Source organism: Lontra canadensis, unplaced genomic scaffold (assembly GCF_010015895.1).
Source record: "Lontra canadensis isolate GAN:19392208 unplaced genomic scaffold, GSC_riverotter_1.0 scaffold102, whole genome shotgun sequence".
Lineage (NCBI taxonomy): Eukaryota > Metazoa > Chordata > Mammalia > Carnivora > Mustelidae > Lontra > Lontra canadensis.
The window spans coordinates 1,740,232-1,760,648 of record NW_022631096.1 but is presented as its reverse complement, the minus strand read 5'-3'; the positions used below and the strand labels follow the sequence as shown (position 1 = coordinate 1,760,648).

Genomic DNA, 20,417 nt, shown 5'->3' with positions numbered 1-20,417 from the left:
AGAATTACAGCCACATTCTTAAAAATAGGTCATTATTTATAAAAATAGCATAAATACTGGGATGCCTGGGTGGCCCAGTTGGTTAAGCATCTGCTTTTGGCTCAGGTCATGACCCCAGGGTCCTAGGATTGAGTCCTGCACAGGGTGTCTGTTTCTCCTTCTGCCTGCGGTTCCCCCTGCCGGTACTCTCTCATTCTAACAAATAAATAAATAAAATCTTAAAAGAAATTAAAAAAAAAAAAAAAAAAAACAACCATACATATCATCTTCCAGCCGTTCTTCGGGTTTGGAAGGTTTTCCAGCACAGGCAGCCATTCTCCCACACATGGCTCTAACTTCATCGTGTGCCTGCTAATCATTATCACCATCAAAGTGCCCCCCACCAAGACAAGCACCCCGTACCTCTTCTCCAGCTGCCCACTTCCCCACCTTCAAAACCAGTGCAGTAACCTATTCAAGGGGCCTCATCCTCCTAACTACACTCACCCCATCAGTCTGTTTCTCACCTCCTCCGGAGGTGTCCATCTAAGCTCGGGGCCACGCTATCCCGTACCCCACAGGTTCCCCTTTGCCATTTCACTCATGCAGATGAACTTTCAAAGCATCTCTTAATGTGCTGTATACAGAAGAGAGGCTCAGGAAGCACTCGATGGAAAAACAAATGACTCGAATGACAATGAATTTAGGCTTTCTCGAGTCTGTTGCACATTCTGATACATCACCAGGGTCCTAAACTTATGTTTACCACTAAGGAGCAAGAAGATTCATTTTATTCCATCAAGTGTGTTTATCCTGGATCAACCTACCAAAACCTTGATTATCTTATGCACAGTGAACAGGGCAAATGTAGCCCGTGCAAATGGAAGGGGCAGAGACCTCTCTCCCATGAATGATTCTGAGTGGTCTGCACTGTGTGTAGACATCCCTCAGCAGGCGTGCAAAAGCTCACCACTAATCACAAGACGGAAGGACCTGGAAGCCAGTTTTCCCCACGATCCCAGAGGTGAGAGCCTCACTGCTGCCCAGATCTCTGGATTTCCAGCCCAGTGATTTTCTCACTCAGCCATTAATTATTAAGGAACATGATTTAGGGTCTCCAGGTGGTGTTATGGTCGGTAAATCATGGGAACTTCATTTTACTAGACTCTTTCATCAGCTTCCACAATCTGGCCTCCAATAATACCGATCTACCCATTAAAAACAGGTCTGCTCTGAATGTTTTGAGCAAGATGTATACTTTGAAGCATTGCAGTTTGGGCCCTGAGGATCAGGCTCAAAGTTTCTGGCTGTGTTGGGAGAACAGAATCATCTGGAGACAGGCCTTGTAAAGTTATATTTAACCTTTAGTAATGCCCGAGCTAAAATACACTTATTTCCTGATCTTTAGAGGCTTTACTCAACTTGTGAAATGGTTAGACTCTTTTACTAACCATACAGTTTGTAATATATTTCACAACAAAAACATCCTTGTGTTCTAACTACAGTTATTCCCCACTATTATCTATCTTCAACTCATAAAGAAATAAAGTCTCCTTGTAATCCTGAATTTGCTCCTGCCGTGCTGACAGCGGGATACATGGCTTCCCACCCACGGGCTCCGGAGCAAGCCGTGGACTCCTGGAAGGGGTCTATTCTCACTGAAGATCAAGAAGTCTCTGCAGACAGCCCGCCTAAGAGCTGTCAGGAATGAGAGCTGTAAGAGGAAGCCGCAATGCCACATTAATCACATTTCCGCGAGACACACCCACAGAGCAGTGGGATGGTCATTTCAGAGGCCCAGAGAGAAGCAAGGTTTCGAGCCTGTCCCACGGCAGCTCTAACCGACACCAGCTCTTTCAGCGTCTTTCTTCCTTCTCCTTAATTACACACTATGCCCAGACCCAGAGTCCTGGCTCAGAGATTCACACAGACATTTACTGCTCGTTTGTTTGCCTGTCTCTGCCCAGAGGACTCACCCTAATCTAAGAGAGAGAGAAAGAAGACAAAAAGGAAAGCATTTCAAAGTCGAATTCATCGAACAATTGTAAAATCAGGGGTAGTTCTAGTCCTGAATCATCGCCTCAAGGGTTTAACTTCTAGATTTCTTGTCTCCCAGTTTGACTCCAAAATCCTGTTAAATTTTTATAAACTTTTTTCTTAGATGTTTCATAGTGCCTTCTAATTTTTTGGCTTCATTTTCTTTCATTTTACTTCACCAAAATGAAGCTGAACTTGGTTACCACTTATGCGGTAAAAACCAGTCTGTAACTAGGCCGCTTCAACAAGCCTCTGGTGAATCATTTACAGATGTGAATTCCAGTCTCCATGTCCCTGTATAATCTCTTATTCCAGCCCTCCTCCCGGGTTCGGGCTCCTACACCCTCCTCCCAGCGCTTCCAAACAATTCTCAGATCCCCCTTCTCTCTTCTGTAATTAAATTCGTAGATGGCTCAATTATTCTTTTCAATTTATTTTTCGGTCTTTGTTCTGTTTCATCATGGTAAGTGTACTCTTTAATCCCCGTCACCTGTTTCACACATTCCCCACCCCCCAACATACCCGCCTGCCCTCGAGGAACCATCCGTTCGTTCTCTATAATTAAAAGTCTGTTTCTTAGTTTATCTTTCCCTCGCTCTTTTATTTTTTCTTTGCTCATTTTTTTTCCCCTTAAGTTCCTCATATGAGATAGTACAGTATTTGTCTTTATCTGTCAGACTTACTATATATTCTCTCTAGCTCCATCCATGTTGTTCCATATAGCAAGATTTCATTTTTTTTTAATAGTCGAATAATATTCCTGTGTGTGTGTGTGTGTGTACACATCACTTCTTCATCCGCTGGCCTATGGGTGAACAACTGAGTGGATTCTGTTGTTCAGCTATTGTAAATAATGCTGCTGTAAACATTGGGGTGCAGGTTTCCCTCTGAATTAGTGTTTTTGTATTTTTTGGGTAACACCCAGTAGTGCAATCGCTGGGTCATAGGACAGTTCTATTTTTTTTTAACTTTTATTTTTAAAGATTTTATTTTCTGAGAGAGAAAAAGAGCACACAAGTGGGTTGCGGGGGGACGAGAAGAGGGTGAGGCAGGCTCCCCGCTGAGCAAGGAAGCCTGAGCAACACTGATCCCAGGACTCTGGAATCCTGACCTGAGTGGAAGGGCAGATGCCCAACTGACTGAGCCACCCAGGTGTCCCTGTTTTTTGTTTTTTTTTTCTTTTGTTTTTTAACTTTCTGAGGAAACTTCATACTGTTTTCTAGAGTGGCTGCACAGTTTGCATTCCCACCAACAGTGCGGGAGGCTTCCTTTTTCTCCACATCCTCGCCAACACCTGTTGTTTCCTGTTTAGCCAATCTGACAGGTGTGAGGTGAGGTCTCATTGTAGTTTTGAACTGTATCTCCCTCATGAGGAGTGAGGTTGACATCTATCTTTTCATGTTCATGGGTCTGTTGGTCATCTGGATGTCTTCTTTGGAGAACTGTCTGTTCATGTCTTCTGCTCATTTTTAAACTGGATTACTTGTTTTGGGGATTTGGGATACTAGCCCTTTATCAGATATGTCATTCGTAGAGATCTTCTCCTATTCTGTAGGTTGCCTTTTCGTTTGGTTTCCTTTGCTGTGCAAATGCTGCCTATTTGATGCAGTCCCAACAGATTAATTTTGCTTTTATTTCCCTTGCCTCGGGAGACGTATCTAGAAAAAAGTTGCTATGGCCAATGTCAAAGAGGTTACTGCCGGTGTTCTCCTCTAGGATTTTTATGGTTTCAGGTCTCACATTTAGGTCTTTCATCCATTTTGAATTTATTTTTGTCTGTGCTGTAAGCAAGTGGTCCAGTTTCATTCTTCTGCATGTGGCTGTCCAGTTTCCCGACCCCATTTTTTGAAGAGACTGTCTTTTCTCCACTGGGTGTTCTTTCCTGCTTTGTCAAAGATTAATTGATCATACAGTTGTGGGTTTATCTCTAGGTTTTCTACTCTGTTCCACTGATGCATGTGTCTGTTTTTGTGCCAGTACCATACTGTTTTGATGACTACAGCTTTGTAATAGAACTGAAGTCGGGAATTGTGATGCCTCCAGCTTTCCTTTTCTTTTTCAAGATTGCTTTTCCTATTCAGGGTCACCTATGTTTCCATACAAATTTTAGGATTGTTTGTACTACTTCTATGATAAATGCTGTTGGTACTTTGAAAGGGACTGCATTAAATGTGCGGACTGGTTTGGATAATATGGACATTTTAACAATATTTGTTCTTCCCATTCATGATCATAGAATGTCTATTTCTTTGTGTCATCTTCAATTTCTTTCATTAGTTTTTTATAGTTTTCAGAGTATAGGTCTTATACCTCTTTGATTAGGTTTATCCCTAGGTATCCTATTATTTTGAGTGCCATTGTAAATAGGATTGTTTTATTTTTTTTTTTCTGCTGCTTCCTTATTGGTGTATAGAAATGCAACAGATTTCTGTACATTGATTTTGTACCTTGTGACTTTGCTAAATTCATTTACTAGTTCTAGCAGTTTTCTGGTGGAATCTTTAGGTTTTTCTGTATATGTCATCAGCAAATATGAGAGTTTTACTTTTTCGTACCAATCTAAATGCCTTGTATTATTCTTTTTTGTTATCTGATTGCTGTGGCTAGGACTTTCGGTACTATGTTGAACAGACATGGTGAGAGTGGACAACCCTGTCTTGTTCCTGACCTTAGTAGGGGAAAAGCTCTTACTTTTTCACCATTAAGAATGATATAAGCTTTCATATAAGGCCTTTATTATGTTGAGGGATGTTCCCTCAAAACTTTGTTTTTTTTTTTAACTTTGCATGTTTTTTATTATGAACAGATGTTGTACTTTGTCAGCTCAATCATTCTCAAATCATTTTTTTAAATTTTTTAGAAAGAGTGTGCATGCATGCATAGTGGGGAGGGGCAAAAACAGAATCTCAAGCAGACTCCATGCAAAAGTAAATCTCATACATTCAAGATAAATCTTGTAAAGTTTACTTTCAACAATCAGGACAGACTCTACGAATGACAAGAGGTTTAAAAAAATCAATATTTTAACTTTTTTTTAAAGAGAAAAAACATACACACTGATTTCTACCCGGTATCTTTGTACAATAGCTTTGGTACAGAGATACTAACTTCAAGCTTCTTTCTACCTCAAGAATTGCTTTGAGTTCGACAAAGAACATTAAAAAGAAAAGGGGGGGCAGTAAAGACTGGTAAGGAAGTAGAGAATACCTCCTTAATTCTGATTTTTGTATATTACTTCCTTAATGTATGAAATAGACAACCCAGTAACTAAACAGGCCAACTCCCCTAGAATTAGGAAAAAGAATTAGCAAAGACATGACCGGGGAATGTACGTGCATTTCAGTAAATCTCCCTCTTCAGAATTTTCTGTTAACCAGATTCTACTGAAAAGTACATCACTGAAACATCTCTATGTTCACAGGTCAGTGATCTATCTGGTAAGTTTTCTTTCCTACAAATAAACTGTCCTCTCAATGTCATACGGCGATTCTGCCTTAACTGTGATCAAGAAATCAGAGAGTATGATACAAATGGTAGTTACATGGAAGCTGTGTGTGGGGGTCGGGGGGTGGTGTGAGAGAGAGAGAGAGAAATGAAGCAAGACTGGAGGAAAAAAATCAGAGGTGCTGTCAAATGTAAAAGAACAAAGATTAAAAGTTGATAAAGATTTTGGAAGAGGATTTTGGAGTCAAGGAACTATCTATCCACTTACAAGCAGGGGGTCAGACCCTGGGGAACCAAGGAAAACTTGATGTGTCAGTTCAAGGAAGTAACTGCTCCCAATTTGAAAACTGTTTAATCTTGATCCCCTCCAGGCTGTAGAATCACAGCACTGCTTTATGAAAAATGCTAAAACAACACAGAAAAATACTATGAATTGTGAAATAAATTCCTTTGATAATTCTTCATAAAAAGCAGACTTCAGAAAATTGGAATACTTAGCAGCAACAGAATTTGCAGGGAGTTTAAGACAGATCACTAATTTAGGAGCTATTATTGAAACACTGTATTTGGTTTTTTTTTCACCTTAAGTGAAATTCTACTAATGAGCAAAGCCATAAAGTAAGCTCTATAAAGACAACTTCAAAGGGGGTAAAGAAAAACTTTTGGACTTAATTCTCGTCTGGAAATAAAGCCTTGTTCTGGATAACTCAAGAGGGAAATGATTTATCAAAATAAAGAAAAGTGGTAAATTTAGAAAATTCTTAACCTCCCCACATCAAGAAGTGTAAGCATGAACATTTCACACAATACCATTACCACATACCTGTTTTAGGATGTATTGAAAAAAACCCTTGTGGATTTCCACTTGTAATTTTGTACATCAGCTTGTCATTAGAGCTAGAATCTGGATCAAATGCCTCTATTTGAACCACAGATACATCCTTGGGAGAATTTTCTATTACTTCTGGATAATAAACAGGCTCTGACGTCTGTGGTGCGTTGTCATTGACATCCTCAACCTCTATGTAGATCTCGATAAACGATGAGAGAGGCACGACACCCCGATCCGCGGCATAGACAGTGAGCCAGTAGTGGGAGGTGGACTCCCGGTCCAGTCGCTCTGAAGTCTCTATGACACCTGTGAAGAAAGAAGATGACACATCAACAACAATGGACCCAAGGTCAACCCAAATAACAACTTTCATTTCTCAAGGGCTTATGTGTCACTTACAGCTGAGACACCTTGGACAAGTTGCCTAATATCACTGTGCCTCTGTTTCTTCCTATAAGATGGAACATATGTTCACAGGTTGATTAAATGAGCGAAGAGGCACATTAACAATCAGAAGAGCGCTCGGCACATAGTATCAGCCGTAAAAGTGTTCATCGTTATTAGCGTTAGGGGTCAGGCGCTATGCAGAACACTCTACAAAGAATGTGTCATTTAAGTCTCGAAACAAAGCAGGGAGATGAGCACTAAGAGATCAGCTAATGGCCCGATACTCTGTGCTTCCGAAGATGAAATGTATGACCACTTGAGATTTGCAGGTTTTCCTGGAGGTCCATTAGGGACCTCCAAATCAAAAAGCCATGGCCCAGATCAGAGTCCCCACAGCCTAGCAGCCCCTGCTTCCCACACTGCATTCCCAAGACCACCACTAGAGTTTAGATACGGAGGCTGCAGTGATGCTGCTCCACACATGGCAGTCTGGTATACACACCCTGCAGAGCACGGCACCTCAAAGTCCAGAATAAAGGTTTGCTCAAGTCTCTTGTGCACAGAATGAAACCCTTTAATCCCCTTAGGCTAATGGCAAGACAACCAGTGTGCTAAATAAAGTCTCCCAGGACAAGGTAAGATCACCAAGGGCAGAGGCCACATCCTTCTTGAGTACCAGGATAGCACCTGACCCAGGGCCAATAATATCAAATGAACAAACATGAACAGATGCCTTAACTGAAGTTGGTACAGAAAGTCCCTCCACTGGGACCCAAACTACAACACATTTCCTACTAAATTAACCAGTAAAAGGTGAATTACGGGATTACAAAGAAGTGGGTTAACGTGTCTGTCACGTTCTGGCCCAGCCACTAAAACCAGTCAAAACCTTACTTCATCCCAGGATTAATCACTTCTCAGGGTGATGATAAAATGAAAATATCCATTACTCTTAGGCAAATCCCACCTTTTTATTCAATAGTGTTATCCTGTCCTTTGGCTTTCCCAAAATGTGTCACTGTATTTTTTTCCTTGTGCATTGATCATTCTGAATGAATGCTACTTTTGGGGTTTCAACACTATGGTCCAGTTTGGACTTTGGAAATCCTACAACTCTAGCATTACAGGTTTCCCACTTAATGCAAAATAGTACAGGAAAAAGAACAAACATCAATTTAATCTGCACTGAGAAATGAAACAGTATTTATCTCAACCAAAACATAAATCTGTATTTCTTACTTTTTGATCACTGCATAAATGTAAATCTTTGCTTATGTGAAGTAATTAACACCTCAAAAACTCATTTGTTTTGAATGTCACATCATTATATCGAACACTTCCCAAAGGTTTGTAAGTATAAATACCAAACTTAACTAAATATTAAAATATGAAATAAATGATCATGAAATGAGTACTGCTATTCAGAAAGCATACTTAGTTACAACTGTTTCATTAAGTCTTAGCAAATGCTCAAGATGGATCTGTAATACTCTTAGAAATAATGAACAAAGCCTCACAACTCTTAAATAAAAAGGAGCTAACTGGTTTCCCTGTGCAACAGAGGTAATGGTCAGAAAAGCTCAACATGTTTTCCTTTTTGTCTGTTCCAAACATAGTCTATGCATACCCAATCTGTTCACTAAATTAGTAAAGTTCTACTTGTCTTTAGCCTGAAAGAAGAGCGTCCTTAGTGACCAAGGAAAAATAATCTCCAGTTTCTCCTTTCATCAGCCCCATCAATGGATACACAGAAGTCAGGGAATAACAGAACGCTCGCTATACTAGGATTGCATATTAATAAATGAATGTGCGTATGTTCCTCTGTGTTCTGCCATTAAAATGGAACATATTTCACTTGACAGGAGAAGTGTTAGCAAATCTCAGGAAGATAGCTACATGGTGCTTGTATTCACTTCTTTCTGGTTCTAATACTCAAATCATTCATGCTGCTACTGACTTTTTAAAATTGGGTCTCTCTAAATGCGATCTGTACGCATTTAATGACAATGATAATTACAGAAACAAGTCTGCTCAGTGCTTACTATATGCCAGGCCCTATGATAATGGTCCCACACATACCACCTTATTGAGCCGTTATAGCCAACCTGACTACACATGTGGCCTTATTATGCCCATACCACAGATGAAAACCTCAGATTAAGAGATGAGGACCTTTCCCAGAGTCCTAATAAATGTCAGAGCCAGAGTTCAAACTCCACAAATCTCTAACGTCAGTGCCATCAGTCTGTGGTAGTTTGACAAAGTGTAGTAAGCAAAATTTAATGTGAAAACTCTAAAAAGACAAAAGTGAAACCTCTTATTCATTTTTTTACACATCAGGATTCAGAAGAACTCTATTAAATGTCCATTCACATATAATAGCTTTCTCCAGTTTTGAGGTAGAAGGAAAACAAAGAAAAAATATATTTGCATTTTATAAATAAGTATATAATATAAAATGCAAATACAAGGTTTAAATCACAGACAAAAGTAGATATTTCTTTTCCATCAGGTTCTGCTTCGAGTCTAGTCTGTGAGCACCCAGACTGTAGTGTTCCAAGACACCTTCTGCTGGGAGCTACCCTTTTCTCCCCTCTTGCCTGGCAATTAGAGGACCAATGATCCCCTTCTTTGCATGACCTCCTAGCCACCATTAGGAGGGGGAAATTTCCAGATATTACTAAACAGGTAACTTCCAGTATTACTAAACATTAAAAGTTAGAGAGAAGGGGGCCTGGGTGGCTCAGTCAGTGAAGCATCTGCCTTCCCCTCAGGTCATGATCCCGGGGTCCTGGGATCGAGCCCTGTACCAGGCTCCCTGCTCAGCTGGGAGCCTGATTCTCCCACTCCCCCTTCCCCCTGGTTGTGCTCACTCACTCTCTGTCAAATAAACAAACGGAATATTTTTAAAAAGAAAGAAACGAAACAGCCCCGGTCAAGGGTTACGAGGTAGAAGTGGGATCTGAGATGATCTGACTGCAGAACTCAGGGTCTTCACCGCAGGCTATACTGTCACGATCAGGCCCAGTGTCACGGTCACAACCCCACAGCACCAAGGACACTGGTGGCCACCAGGAGAGGCTACAAGTTTCCAATTGCTTAAGTAAGGGTCCTCCCCACACTTAAAGGATATTCAAAGAGAGAAGATTCAAGGACTCTGCTTGGTCAACAGACTTTCAGGGGCAGTGCCCAAGTACTATTCTAACCGCTGATTCGAATTCTAAGCACTATTTTAAAAGCAGAAAGTAGGTGGGAAAAGACTACATGTATGCAAAGCTATTTTATGTTCTGCTTCTTCATCCGTCTGCTCAGTTGCGAGATGCATCCACGGAAGTCTCCCAGGCAGGAACTTGTGGAGCAGGCATAAAGTACCACAATGAGTTCCACCGGGAACCTCGGAAGAACAGACCGCACTGGTCCAGGACCGGCTAGAAGCCATCTACGTAATACAGCAAGAAAGACGGAGCAGCAGATCTAGCCTTGGCGACCTCAAAAATCAACAATGGTAGACCAGCAACCCCTCAGAAACCCAACAGTGCAACTCCCTTGTTTCTACAGAAAGGTGGAAGGATTTGCCACAGGCAGGAAGCTGAGTAGGTAAAGAGTTTAGAATCCAGAATGAGGCACCGCCTCGGTCAACGGCTCATCAGAACTGATCATTCTTTACAGGGTCTCTACATCTCCTGGCCTCTGAGATGACCCTCAGACCCACTGTCAGGAAGCCTGACCACAAGCAGGGTCCACTCTTCCAATCAAGGTGTCCACCGTCCTACCCATGTTCCCAGTCCTTCCAGGAACACAATCAGTATGGACACACAGATGTCTTTTGCAACCTTCATTCATTCACAAAAGAGAAATCTTCAAAATTCCACACGGGGACTTCTAGTTAGTTCCTTTGACACTGGTAAGCAGCAACTAGGTTCCCAGCCAGCCAAGGAAATGAATCTACGGTTTATTCTCAAAACCACCTCACTCCTCCTTCTCCCATGACCCCGCTTCCCATAACCACTTCCAATAACCAGCTTCCAATAACCACTGATTCCGCACTACGTTATAAATTCCCTTTTCCTGAAACAATTTGCTAAGGAACCATCAACAATTACAAATATTCAAACTCCAGTGTTTACGGTACTTCTCATTAACACATACCACAATAATACCGTACCGATGGGTACATACAGACACCGGCGCACAAACTCTTCCCTGTGGTCTTCCTCATGTCTTCACACTTCTTCCCTTCTTTCTCTGCCATCTCTCCTATTTTTTGATTCCGCTTTCACTTCCTGAGACAGCAACAATGGCACGCAGCTAGATGTAAACCCACGCTGTTAGAGTGAGAGGTGGGATCCCAGACCTCTCCCAGCAGTCCCTCCAGCCAGAGGAGGAGTGACCAGTACTCCAAGAGAAAGTAACAGTGAGAAAGGCAACATGAGAACGACACCTTTCTACTAATCATGACGCTCTGATACACGAGCAGTAGGTGAAGTAGGGGTGCTGCTTTGGGATTCTGCGATGTATATTTTGAGCAAGGAGACAAGTTTAGACAAGCCTGTTACATGCAACACTCAGCAATGTTACAAGGAATCATTCCTTTGCTTTAATGAAACATGACGGAGGCAATAAATGACTTGGCTTCCAACCTCAAGAGTACAATGAAGACATTTTCAAGAAAGGTTGTTAATAAGCTGAAAAATAAGAAAGAAGCCGGAAATCTGGAGCTATTGAAGTAAAAATATTTATCATTCCAAACATACTCTCCAGGATTTCAAAGCTACCACCAGATGTCACTAATGAAACTGACTTTAAATGTGCATACAGTAGAACAGCTAGACTGAAAGGGGAAATAAATACAATGTAATTGTTCAAAGAGCTTGACCAGTGCAGCTGAAAATGGAGCTCACAGCAAAAGGTCTTTCTGGAAGATTCACGCCTGACCATAAATAATAATTAGACACTGATGCTGTCTTTCCATAGCCTGATTATTCCAAGGTCACAGGGTACAGTATCAGTTGCTCAAGTAAATGACCCAAAAGTAGAGAAAGGTTTCCAAGAATAAGTAATTCCTACTACCCACCACTGATGGCTAATGATGTTAACCCAAATATCGTCCTGGAATAGCAAAGGCCAACATGTCCTCCAGCTGACACAGGTGGATCAGAATGCTTTCAACACACTCATTTTTAAGGCAAAAGTAAAATTATATGTAGCCACTATACTGCCAAAAGTATTTTAACTAACTCAAATTTCCATGGCCACAGAACATCTTTCTTTCTGGAATTTTCCTATTTTCTTTGTTCGACAGGTCTTGGCCCCTTATCAAGCCCCAGTGCCAGAGGTTTCAACAAAACCTATTTCAGATTCTTCAGCAACTCCAGCTCAAAAATACTTATCAGCAGTGGCCTGGCAACATAAATTTGCAAACTTTACTCTCCTTTCTGGTAATCATGCCACATGCATTTATTTATTTATTTGTTTTTAAACTTTCCTGGAACCAAACTTAGGACCGCCTCTTTAGTCAATCATGAGAAAAACTTAAACATGAAAAATAACTTTGTATAATATTTTTCCTATAGGGAAGAACCAACTGACTACTCCTTCCTCCAATTCTGTAGTCTCACACATAGAATAACTTTTCTGGAGTTAAAGGTCTTCCCAAATATAAAAATAATACTTAATCTAAAAAATTTTTTTTCAACAATATACACTTTAAAAGAATAGATACCTTCTATACACTAGAGATGCAGTATCTGTCTATAATTAATCCATAGTTACTCAATTTTTTCCTGCTAATTAGGGAAAAAACAGAAGTCCCACAGTTGTCACATTCAATATTAATGTGTTATGAACTAAATTTTAAAAAGTAGACTATAAGCTCCCTCTTAAAATTCAAAACCTCAAGGGCAGACATGTTTTGTTTAGGGCATGGTAACTGTGGGAGCTTGTTAAGCATGTGTTGTTGATAAAAGGATGTCCATCATCAACCAGGTAATTCTGAGAAACAGTCACAGCCAAGAGGAGTCCAGGAGGCAGGACTCAATGTAATGGAGCAGGTTGCGTAAGATCCTGGACCAGAAAAAGAACATTAGGAAAAAGCTAAGGAAATCTGAATGAACTATGCGCTCAATGAAGTACTGATAAGAATATAGCAATGTGTGTTCATTAATTATAACAGATAGACATACTAATGTATGATGTTACGAGGGTGAACTGTATGTGACACAGGGGCACTATAGGAACTCTGTACTATCCATTCAATTTTCCTGTTAATCTATTTGTTTCCTTCTTTAAGTGATAAAATTGTTCTGAATTTGTTTTTATCTGATTTTCATTAAGTACTAAATTTTATATATATAAAATTATAAACTATTTTACAATTTTTAAATTAAAAATTTTATATATATTATATATATACACACATATATATATATAACATATATATATATATTTTTTTTTTTAGTAAGCTCTATACCCAACATGGGGCCTGAACTCATGACCCCGAGATTAAGAGTTACAAGCTCTACTCCATGCTTTTGATAATAAAAAGATAAGATGAATCAACTACACAGCACCCCTCATGGGCCAAGCAAACTGCTGGGCAGTATATGGGCACACTACTCAGTTCAACAGATAGCTCTTTGCCCTCTTACAGCTAAAGACCGAGTAAGTCATGTTGTAAACTTCTTTCTCCAGTTTAACTCAAGACATGGTACTGATTATTACCATGACTTAATCTTTCAAAACCAATGACTTGCTATGTCATTTGATGGGAAGCCACTCGTAAGCGGAAACACAGCAAGTTCCATGAAAATGTTACTGAGGCTGCTGATACTATTATTACCAAAATACATATCTAGAGCTCATGATATGCCAAATACTAAACACCTCTCATATAGGAATTAATTTAATCTTTCCAGCAACTCTAAGAAGTGAGGTAATATGACCAACCATATTTCACAAGAGAGGAAACAGTGTCAACAACTTGCCCAAAGTCACCGTTTGTTCTTGGTGGAACTGGGATTCAGTCCCAAAGATGGGCTTCAGAGAATCATGCCGTAGCATCTCCCAGTCTCCGGCTGTGTCCTCTAATTAGAGAGAAGCACGAAAGCAACTGAACACAGCCTGCAGTTTCCAGAGAAAAACTCCTGGCTACAGTGGAATGTAAAAAATGTAATGACCAGATGGAAAAAAATTGTTTTTGCTGTCTTCAAGGCATTTGGGGATCTAGGTAAAGTATCTGATGTTATAGAAACCTTGTTGTTCTGTGCCATTAAGACATTAAGCACATTTCATAGTTTCAGGAGAAAAAGGAAACCATTTTAATACGTAATAGTATATATATGTAAAAGCTTTAAAAAAAAAACAAACGGTATGTATGTGGTCCCTTGGGTGCCTCAGTCGGTTAAGCGTCTGCTTTCAGCTCAGGTCATGATCTGGGAGTCCTGGGATTAAGGCATCAGGGTCCCTGCTCAGCTGAGAGCCTGCTTCTCCCTCTCCCCACTGCTTGTGCTTACTCTCTCTCAAATAAATAAAATCTTTAAAAAAAAAAAAAGTGTATATTCATTACATAGAAAAATATCAATAATATAAAGTATTACTTTGGTTTTGTTTAGTTCTGTTGTAAAAATAAAAACCACACAAACACATAATTACGTGTGTGGGGGGTGGGGAGGCATACAAATAAACAAGATGATGGAGGGACAATTAAGAAAATCAACCCACGAACCAATTTTTTTAATCCTTAAATTTCTTTAACAATGAATTTTAAGCCCTATTTAAAATGCACATGATAAAAAGACAAACTGTTAAGTACCAGCAGTCCTTTAAAAGTTTTCGCATTTTATTTTCCTTTTCTATTTTTAGATATACACTTTCTTTCCAAGTATTTATCTGTTCCATTTAATATAAACAGATGTGTAACAATGGACAATGTGACAGCAGCAACAACTAAAATTCTAAAGTATTTATATGTGAAACAACTGCATTACAAGTTTAAGATCTAGGAAATTCTGTAATTATACTGCCCAGAGTTAGGTCATAAATTAATGATTAAAGGGAAAGTTGTTTATGCCGTAACTGCCGATCTGTTTTTTCATTATTTAAACTGCCTATTTAAATCATCTTAATTAAAATGTAGATCTACCAACTCTTTCAATTAAGATTGTTGCAATAACTTTAAAATTAGCTAAGGAGGCTTTCTGACTTGCAAACTTACTAAAACATATTAATTAAGTTCATAATCAGATTTTAAGCATCATGTTTCAAGTCCAGGGATTTCTTCAGCTTTGCAGAGAGTCATTCCCATGGCAAGCTCTGCTAAACCATGTTTTCATGCCTTGTTGAGAAATGATTCCAAGTTCTGATTTCCAAGCCAGAATCATTAATATTGTTAATGAGGGCTTTCATGGATAAGCTCTCTTTAAGAGGATCATCCTTAGATATCAAAAGTAACATCTGAATACACATTAACTGGATAAAACTACATACATAAAACAACCTCTGGAGGCATTAAAATTCACAGGATATATTTCACAAACTTATGGCAATGTTTCTAGTGGTTTGCTCTGTATGTTAGACGCTGTCAATGTTGATTATTTTTTCCACATTATATTTACTGGATGCACATTGAGCAAATGTTATATGCCATATTATTTAAGATTTTATTTATTTGTCAGGGGAGGAGTAGGGGGAAAGGCAGAGAGACAGAGAGAGAATCCCAAGCAGACTTTGTACTGAGCGTGGAACCCAACTTGGGGCTCTTTCCCAGGACCCTGAGATCATGACCTGAGCTGAAATTAAGAGTCGGACACTTAACCTACTGAGCCATACAGGTGTCCCTAACCATATTATTTAATCCTCAATATTACTCTGTAAGCTTGGTGGTCTTTCCTCATGTTCCAGATGCAGGGGTTTTGAGCTGAAAAGTCACGTGTTCAAAGTCGTTTATTCACCACATAACAGGAATACATTAATCAATGAATTAATTAGTGAATTCCCTTACCAGTTACCTATCTTATCACAGCACTTATATTCAATAACTTGTTTAAGCCTCAAAAGTTAAATTGCCTTAAATTACCCAACTAGCTGCAGAGAAGAAAGAATCCAAACTGTGGCCTACTAGCTCCAAAGCCCAAACTCCTAAGCACCAGGGTGCTTTCCTCGACTTTCCTTATTCCTATGGGGTAGCAGAGCTGTGACTCAACAGGAAGGTCTGACTCTCAAGCTTGGCTATTTTCTTGCAAGCCTGTGTAGGTGATGTTCATTAATCCACTGCTATCAACGAGAAGAAAAATTAACACATAACAAAAGTTTACCAGCATTTGCCCATGGAAGAAGGAAGTACAGGACTTAAAGTATAAACCCAACTAAATGTGGGCCAAACAGATCCCTACACAAAGTGTAAGAATCTCATCTGACTATGTTTAGGATAAAAAGGGAAAAAGGACATGAAATAGCATTCAACACTGTTCCAGATTCAGAAAGTTACTATACACAGTTGACCTCTGAACACGGGTTTGAAACGCACAGCTCCCCACTTACAAGTGGTTCTTTCTCAACAAATGCGCTCTAGTGCTGTAAACCTATGCTCTCCTCCTTATGATTTTCTTAACATTTTCTTTTCTCTAGGTTTCTTTACTTTAAGAAAGCCATATATAATACGTGTAGCACACAAAGTATGTGTTAAATGGATTATGTTACTGGTAAAGTTTCTGGTCAACAGTAGACTATTAGTAGTTAAGCTCTGGGGGAAGCAGGTTATATTCAATTTTCAACTGTCAGGAGGCTGGGGATGGCAGCACTCCTAAGCCCCACATTGTTCAGGGGTGAACTGTGTTCTTCCTATCATCCTGCCAACATAAAAATTCAGACTGGATTTATATTACATGAAATCTAATAGGTGGTATACAAAGCGTTATATAATACTGAAGATCACTGTGAGATCATAATTGAACTGTGAACGCAGTTAATAACTTTAAAATACTGAGTGGTAGGCGGGAGATCCAAAATGCTAAAGGTTAAGCCATCTATGTAAGTTTGGTATCAAATAAAAACTGGTATTTTAAGAAATACCCCTCTTCGGAAAAGAAATCTCAGTGGCTTTTTAATCTACCCCAAAATGTAAGTAACAAATTTTTTTAAAAACTCTATCTTATAATACCCTCTTCATTAGAAAGGACTTTTATGTTGTTTATAGTGGTCTAGATCTTCCTAGACATTAATGTTGAAATTGGCATTACTGACTGACACTTTCTTTAATTCATTCAACAAACAGAGCTCCTACATTTTTTAAACCTGCATGTATAAAGGATGAATCCAAAGTGTCCTCAACAGAACTTAAGAAATGTCAGCAACGCAAAAGCAACCTTTCAGAGTGAAGAGTGATGGACAGGTTTCCTAAGCCAGTGGAACAACTGCCCGCAACATTTGTATTGCAAAGTATGTTTTAGCTTGAAGAAGACAAGGCGCTATTCAACGAATAAAATGTCAGTTGCAATGACGAAGCCTCATGCCAAACTCCTTCCAGCACTCCCTGGCTAAAGAAGGAAAGGAATGAGCTCCCGCCGCTACCAGCTACCATCGAGGATTACGCTGGCCATTGTATAAACACAGCTCTTTCCAAAAGAGACAGTTGTCTCCCAAGTCCTAGAATGCACCAGGCTGGTAGAAGAGCAAGTTTTCCTTTTTTTAACGTTTGTTTAGGCTTCCTATAAAACAGATTCTAAACACAGAACACTGCACCTATTTCTTTTTCTTAAAATAAAACCCAAGACCCACGTGGTTCAGCTCTGCCCAAAGGGAGGTACGTATCACATGAACTGAACCCCAGCTGAAGCAAATACAAACCTCCCCTCCCTTTCCTATCCATTCTAAAGTCACATTTCCCCTCACTTTCGATAAAAAAAGAAAAAAAGTTCTGTATTAAATTCTATTTTAACTCCAAAGCAGTTCTTAAATTTTAAAAATCCAAATTATTCTACAAATTTAAGAGGTGCAATTTAGAGGCAATATTAACTTTAAATATTCACTCTGTTGCCTAACCCAGTACATGTAAGAACTCAGAAACTCACGTTATGCCGCAATTTCCTCATACATAAAAATGAGGAAAACAAGATGTATTATAAGATGTATTATAAGGACCAAGCATTAGCAGAGAAACAAAGGTAATTAGTACTAATAACCTATTGTGATGCTTGAGAAACTCAAACAAAGTCAAGACTGAAGACGACTCTTACCAGAAGTGTAATACTTAATTCCTAACCTCTGTCCTACAAGGATGCTACTATCAGTCCAGGGAGTAAACTCGCTAACAGAAACTACATTATGACAAAGTAGTATCTGGAACAGAACTATGAGAATCACTTAAGAACCAGGTGACCAAAATACTCCTAAGTGTTCTGAACTGAATCCTGCAGAACCAAAAAAATGTAGACCACTGTGGCAACACTTTCAACAGACACAAATAATTTCCACTGATGGTATAAAAAATACGTTATGTGTGAACACCATGTGTTAATGCATTTCATGAAGCAGTCTTTGAGATCTGTTATTAACTCTCGGCCAAGTCCCAATAAAGTACAGAATGACTTTTATGAGACACCCCAATTTCAAATATGGCATGATAGTCAAAACCAGGAAGAATCAAATTAGAAATGTCTGGAGCAAAGAAAGTACATGTCTGTCTTTGCCCCACATACTATCTCCTTCCCCACTTATTTTCATCAAATTCTGATCAAATTTCAGGAAGGTTCCAGTGGTCGTTACAGATTTATGAGTTAAAACTAACCAAGTTCAACAGAAGTCACTGCTAGAATGTACTGTGATCACTAAAATAATTTTATTTGAAGCATAAACCTTTTATCTATATACAGTTAACCCTTTGTGACCATATGTGGGAAATTATTAGCATCACATGGAGATGAGACACATCTGAGTGCCCCCTTAACTAAGACCTGGGAAGAAAAACCCAAGACCCGGGTCCACTCAGGTACAAGAATATGAATCATATACTTCCCAAGATTTCTCTCAAAAAGTCATAAGTGTTGCTAAGTCGAAGTGTTTTATAACCTATATGTTCAAAGACTTTTTTTTAAAAAATAAAAAAAAATATGCTTCTGAGAGAAAAGAACTGGCTTTTAATGATTTCCTTTATACATAGTTTAAAACTGCACTCTCATCCAAGGGTTTTTATCCAAAAGAAAAAAAAAGTCTATTACCAAAGGGGAAAATTGGTTTGGCAAACCATCAGAACTGACAGGCGTGGAAAGAAAAAGAAAGACTTTTCCTTGCTTTCTGCTTGTTACTAGAATGATTACCTGCTATCACAGGGGTCCCCAAGGAGCCAAGTGTAAAGCCTGGACTGGGAAATAAAATGAGCAAGAGGGCTTGCAGTACAGTGACATCCGCCGGGGGGGCGGGGGGGGGGGCGGGGAGCATCTACCACAAAATTGGAGGGAGACAAGCTGCTGGTACCCCTCCCCTGTAAGGCAGGGCTACTCCCTTCCCTGGGACCAACTGCCCTGGACACCTCCCCGCTCCCCCCGCCGACATTCACCTTCAGCTGCAGACCACGGGCCTCCTCATGACTGGGCTCTTGCCTTTCTCACCTACCTCATCTCAGCTTCTAGCCACACAGGCCTGTTCATATTTTGGGGGCTGCTCTTCCTAGGATCAAAAATTGCCCTAAAAGGCTGGCTCTCCACTCTCCACTCTGTCATTCAAGTCCCAGCTTACACTGCCTCCTTAGAAGTCCTTCTCTGACAAGACCGGTTCAAAGAAGGTCTCATCAGCAGCCTACAGAAAATCACCATCATGCTGCCCTGTTTAATGTTCTCCATGGCACTTCTAAGCTTAATGTGTGTGTCTGCATCTTCTTCCGCATGTGTTTAATCAGCGGTCTCCTCTCTCTAGAAAGGCAGCCCCACGGAGTCCACAGGATTATGTGTGTACCTTGTATGGTGCAGAAACCCCAGCACCCACATGCTGGTGTGTGGAAGGCAGTCGCTAAATGGTCACTGGCAAAACAATAAAAAATAAACATAAATAAAGAAATGGTTGTCAACAAGTGAATGAACGAAGGAATTCATCAAGGCCTTTTTTCACTGTCTGAAATCTTGCTTCTGTGAAATTCTCCCAAAGCTTCACTTGCAAAGGCCACTGGTGACTTCCCGAAAGTCCTCATCCTTTTGGGGAGCCAAGCAGGATCTGAGAGTGCTGGCACAAAGACTCGCAGGCCACAAAGACGGTCCTCCCTCTCCTGTTCTCCATCCCCACATTCTCATTTCCCCACATCCTCCTGCCAGGCTTCTAGGAGAGTCCAATAAACTGGTTCTTCTCCCTAACAAGATCAAAGATCCACCAAAGATCATGAGGGCTTGTTATCTGGTTCCTCATTCTCTCTGCCCACCCTTTAGAGTTATTAATCCTGCTAGCAAGCAGAGAGTCCCTCTGAAGATGGTCATATTCCCACAGTAACACCCAAAATCTTCATTGAAAAAAATTTTAATATAATCTAAATACAACTTAACAAAATATTGCATATAGAATTTAATAAAACTGTATTTTCCTGTTGTTTTCAAGAGTTACAGCACAGTAAAATGACTATTTAATTAATTCCACTAAACACACACGCATTCCGTAATTCACTTAAGCAAATAACTGAATAAGTAATTGAATGAACAAATTAATAGTTTAGTAAAATACTGATATATACTTACCTACTTAAGAAAATAAGCTAAAATTA

General features: G+C 39.7%; 1 protein-coding gene across 3 annotated transcripts in view; it reads right to left on the bottom strand.

Annotated features, from left to right (window-relative positions):
- Positions 1–20,417, bottom strand: part of FAT1 (FAT atypical cadherin 1) — a 125,133-nt gene that overhangs the window by 63,927 nt on the left and 40,789 nt on the right. For all 3 annotated transcript variants that reach the window (XM_032838150.1, XM_032838153.1, XM_032838151.1), the window contains exon 3: positions 6,284–6,598. In XM_032838150.1, coding sequence (XP_032694041.1) covers positions 6,284–6,598 — 315 coding nt within the window. The remainder of the gene's footprint in view (positions 1–6,283; positions 6,599–20,417) is intronic.